Source organism: Macaca mulatta, chromosome 3 (assembly GCF_049350105.2).
Source record: "Macaca mulatta isolate MMU2019108-1 chromosome 3, T2T-MMU8v2.0, whole genome shotgun sequence".
Lineage (NCBI taxonomy): Eukaryota > Metazoa > Chordata > Mammalia > Primates > Cercopithecidae > Macaca > Macaca mulatta.
Genome location: NC_133408.1, coordinates 16515613 through 16520625, shown reverse-complemented (window position 1 = coordinate 16520625; position 5013 = coordinate 16515613). Strand labels below are relative to the sequence as shown.

At 37.5% G+C, this 5013-nt stretch overlaps 1 protein-coding gene across 1 annotated transcript; it reads right to left on the bottom strand.

The window, feature by feature from the left end:
* Window positions 1-203: 203 nt before the first annotated feature.
* Window positions 204-925, bottom strand: KRTAP7-1 (keratin associated protein 7-1). The gene has a single exon (XM_001083729.4). The coding sequence runs from the start codon at window positions 862-864 to the stop codon at window positions 601-603; it is 264 nt and encodes an 87-aa protein (XP_001083729.1). The 5' UTR covers window positions 865-925; the 3' UTR covers window positions 204-600.
* Between the last annotated feature and the right edge of the window lie 4088 nt (window positions 926-5013).

Sequence of the window (5013 nt, the reverse complement as noted above, 5' to 3'; positions counted from 1 at the left end):
GGTTAAATTTGGGACATTTCCAGGGAGTATTTTAAATTGAAATATCAATATAAAAATTAAAAATGTTTAGGCATCACCCTATCCTGGCTATATAGTCTGAAATCAGAATAAAATCTGGTTAAAGTCAATCATTACAGGTTTAAACTGACTGATGAATTCAAGCGCATAAAAGCAAAGTAAAATAAATAACCAGGACAAAAATATTTATGCTGAAGTAAATAGATTTATTAGGAGACTAACAGAAAATCCCCTTCCTACCCACACCCAATTTGTAATACATTAATGTTGATGTAGAAGCTAATAATACATGAGCAGAGCAATCATGAGAGGCAAACTACTTGTTTCACTGCTAAAATTCAAGTATGACCCAAAAAATGCATCTTGCTTCCTTTGTCTGTAGATGAGTATCAGTTCAGCACCTGAGTCCTGGGTGACTTGTCCAGCAGCATCAAAGACAAAGACCATAGCAAGAAGTCAGCAAGAAAATGGAAGATGTATCACCCAAGCACACGGGAATGTAGGAAGACAGTCATTGCTCTTCAGGTTGTTCTGTGCAGAGAATTAATTGAGAGTCCTGTAGTCACTGGAGCCATTGATCCATCAGTAGGTGCTGTAGCCAAAGCCAGAGCCAGAGCCCCATGGCCTATAGAAGCTACCACCATAGCATCTGCCCAGGTTGTTGATGTTGCTACCACCAAAGCTGTAGCCCAGGGAGCTGTAGCCATCGCATCCACAGCCATAGTTCAGGGGAGAGCCCAGAGGCACAACACAGTTCAAGGGGGTGGCTCTGAAGGTCCTGTGGAAGTTGGTCCCATAGCTAGGGTACCCTGGGAAGTAGCTTCCACAGCAGAAGTAACGAGTCATGGTGGCAGCAGTTGAGAAGGATTTAGATGGATTGTGAAGGGTAAGTTACCCAAGTGTGAATGAAGGTCTCTTCCCACACAGGGCTTTTTATACCTCAAGCTGGTGGGCACAACACCTCTGTCTAAACATCTTCCCAATAATTTGCATAGGTAATATCATTCTTTTCTAATAAAATGCTTATAAGGAATGCACAGACTCATTGCCCACATTTTTGTTGGCTTTTCTCTGTACTATTTTAAAGCCAGTGACCATACTTGACACGCAATCGAATTCTTTTCATCAGAGTCCCATAGTTTAACTACTGTTCTTGATTGCATCATGTGAGACTCTTTAAATCCTCTGATTATAAACTCTTCCCAACTGACATAGCTAGACTAAAAAAGCTTTGGCAAGAATGCAAACACTTCAAGCCAAGACAAAGCCATATATTGAGGTCTTTTCAACATTATTTTGAAACATCAAACTGAAATTCTATAACCTCTTGAAATTCACCCATGTGCCATTTTAAAACAAGTGTATACCAACTAGTTAATGGGTACATAGTTTCCTTCTGGAGTGAAGAAAATCATTTGGAACTAGACAGAGGTGTTGGTTGCAAAACACTCGGAATGTACTAAATACCACTGAATTGTTACCTTTAAAATGACTTGGTTTATGTTGTACAAATTTTACCTCAATAATGTATTTTTATTTTAAAAAGCACTGCTACACAAACCTATCCAAACAGGTGTTTTTACAGAGGCTGCAGTGGTGCCAAATAATAAGTTGGCTGTGGATAACCTGCAAGTAATTTTCATCTATTTCATTTATGAGCATTCTGTTTGTTAATACATATTTTATTTTTCATGGAGAACATACCATGTTTGCTTGTAAATCATCTTGAACATTGCCAAACTGTCTTTTGTGGAGTTGCCACACTGGCGCTGAGTGGGATGATGCCCAATTTCAGAGTCAAGTTATACCACGCTGGCTTCTTACTGACTCCTATAAAACAAGCCTGAATACCATGATCCATTATGAAATGCCAGTTATGTTTAAGGATGCAACACTTCCTTCTGCTCTTATTTTGCCTTACATAACCAATTCTCATGAAGAAAGTAAACCATGAAGGATCTGAGCTCAGCAAAGCTAAGTCTATTCCATTTCAAAGCTTTAAGACATCATCTTTTTATATGTGAATCAAAGTCAAGATTCTCTGAAAGTAGAAGAAAAAACTTCCCGAATGCCCGTTCCTTTTTTTTTATTTCCAGCTTAACAGACAATCATAGAGTCCAATAGGCAAAACTAATCATTCCTCTCAGACATCCCTCACTCTTTAAGATTCTATCTCTCAGTTTCTCTGACAGAGAGCTGCCTACAGAACGTTCTATAACTGGATATGATTTCTTTTATTCTAAAAATTAATTAAATGTCATAAGAGTGTATAGAGAAAGTTAAAGAAAAATGTTATATTTTCAAATTCAGTTTAACAAAAAGAATAAATTAAAATGGTAAGAGGATGTGTCCTCAGCGTGCAAATTATACAAACTCTGTATCAGATAATCCAGAAAACTCAAAAATACGTTTGTGATTAGAAGAGGGCAGGGATGACTAAGAATTAAGCGTGACTTGAAAAAATTCACTACCGATTCTATCACACAATGACATTGGAACCTGTAATTTGTATATGCTGCCACCAGGTGGCAGTGGTATTTCAGTTACTCCATATAAACTATAGGACTGGATTTAGGGTTCTCAAATGTAAGCAGGTGGAAGAATCTCCTAAAGAATTTGCTTGAAATTCCGAATTCCAGGAACTCTCCTCTCCCACCACCACCACCTGAGATTCTGGAAATCTATATTTGTAATGGGTATCTCAGATAATTCTGATGAATAAATCATCCTGATAAATTCCAGGGCCACTTTGCCATGAGAATTCAAAGAAACTTTTGCTGGGCTGTGTGAAATTGCCCAGAGATGCCTATCTCTCATTGGCAGGAGTGTTTGGTTTCAGTCGCAGGTGACTTATTTCCTTTAATTCTGGATGATAGAGGTAATTAAAGAAAAAGCTTTACTTTGTCTTCTTCCATTTCTTGATGCTCTCTGCCTCTTGTCTCAGGACATACCTGATTAGAAAGGGAAGGTAATAGCAATGCGTTCAAGCGTCTCCTCAGAGGTAAAACCTACCTGTGTGAGTGCTGGTTTTCTGACCCATAATCAAAAGAAAACCTTATATTTTCTGCTTAGTTTGTTTTTACTTTCCTATCTCTTACTAGACATTCCCAGAGAAAATTATCAGTCAAGTACTTGATTGCTATTCAATGATTTTATTTTAAATATTGATAATAACAAAAAATATTCATTGAGGACTTACTCTGTGCTAGGCTTTGTTCTAAAGAATTTGCATATACTACTTAATTATATATTTCACTTCTATATGTATAGTAAGAAGGCTTACTATGCAGTATTCTAAGCATTTGACAAGTGTTAATTCATTTAATTTTTATAATGATCTTATGATGTGGGTATTATGATTCTTTATAAGAAAACTGAGTCCAGAGGGTTTAAGAGAATTACTGAAGGTCACATGGTTAATAGTCAGCAGAATCAAGCTCCAAACCCATGTCATCTACCTCCAAGCCATGCGCTTAACTACTTTACTGTCCTGCTTTTGATATGTCATTAAGGCTTTAAAGGGCTATAGCTTCTAAATGCCTCAAATCTATAATTCATTGCATTTTTTTTTTTGAAGAACATATCAGTCTAGCTTTTGCTGCTAAAAACTAGAAAAAAAAAAAAAGGCTAGTTTTCTGCTGTAACAGACATCCAAAATTTCCATGTTCAGAAATTTATTGCCTGCTCACACTACAAATTCCTCTCACATTGGTGAGTTTCTTGGATACACATCATTCTCATTCAAAAGACTTAAGCTGACAGTACTTTGATTATCTGAAATATGACAAACGGGAAAATGAACGGGGCAAGCCATGGTAGCTTTTAAAGGCTCTCCTCAAGTGTTATACACCACTTCCACACTCTCCTCATTTCCTAAAGTAAGTTCCACAGCCACATCTACCTTCACAGGTCATGAAGAGCAGTGCTACTATACGCCTGCAGGGAGAAAGCCCACAATGTCACAGAACAACATTAATGACTTCCACAGAGTTTCTGTCCCTTACATGAGCTAAAATAATTTTAACACATTTTAACACATATTTCAAAAGATTAGATAAGGACACAAATGTGTTAAAATAATTTTAACACATTTTAACACATATTTCAAAAGATTAGATAAGATTAGATAAGTCCTAAAAAGATTTTTAGGACTTTACATATCATAATTTAAAATAGTCCTGATAATTCTAATACTGCACAATTTTAAATATAGAGGTTTCATAGGTTGTTTTTGCAATTCATGTACTATTAGTCAGCCTTTGGTTGTAGATTAGCATATAGCTTTAATTCCTTTTCTTTGTTTTCTTTTCTCCATTTCCCCCTAATCACTATGTACTCTAATTGAGGGAAAAGCTGCCATATGAGTTTTACAAAGAAAATCCCTCAAGGCCAGTTGATTTGGCGGTGGAGCAGGGGGGGAAGATAGTTCTAACACCAGATTTTATTTGACTTATTTGAATGCATGTATTTTCTTTAAAGAAAAGAGAAAATGAATTGACACATAGTATTTACAAGGAAAAAAATAAGCAATAAGGAGCCTACTTGACATATTCACTTGGAAATTTGAGAACCTTTATCAGGCACGGATCAGACCCCACTCATAGCCTCCCAGCCTCTCCCGCCTCTTATGCAGCTGCCCTTATAGGAATCATCTTGGTGTAGGTTCCAACTCACCTCAAGCTGGTACAAAATGATGGAGCTTTGCCTCAGCGCCTCACCAGACATCTGTCATCTCCCACCTGGGGACTTCACCATTAGCAGCTAAGAAAGAGATAGTGGAACCTATCTGGGGCCCATGCTTGCAAAATCTGGAAGTGTAAGGCAGTTAATGCCCTGTGGAGCAAACTTTCGACCAAAAAGCAGTGGAAGTGTGGATATATTCTCGCCTTTTCTCCATGGACAGACTTGCCTGAGACAGTCCTAAAAGGGTTAGACAGCTTCTTGGGGAATAGTCTCATGGAATCCAGCACATAGTTGCTTAGCTATGGTCAACTG

Bases quoted from the DNA above. Each gene is read 5' to 3' on its own strand.
- KRTAP7-1 (XM_001083729.4), bottom strand. From the start codon at position 864: ATGACTCGTTACTTCTGCTGTGGAAGCTACTTCCCAGGGTACCCTAGC.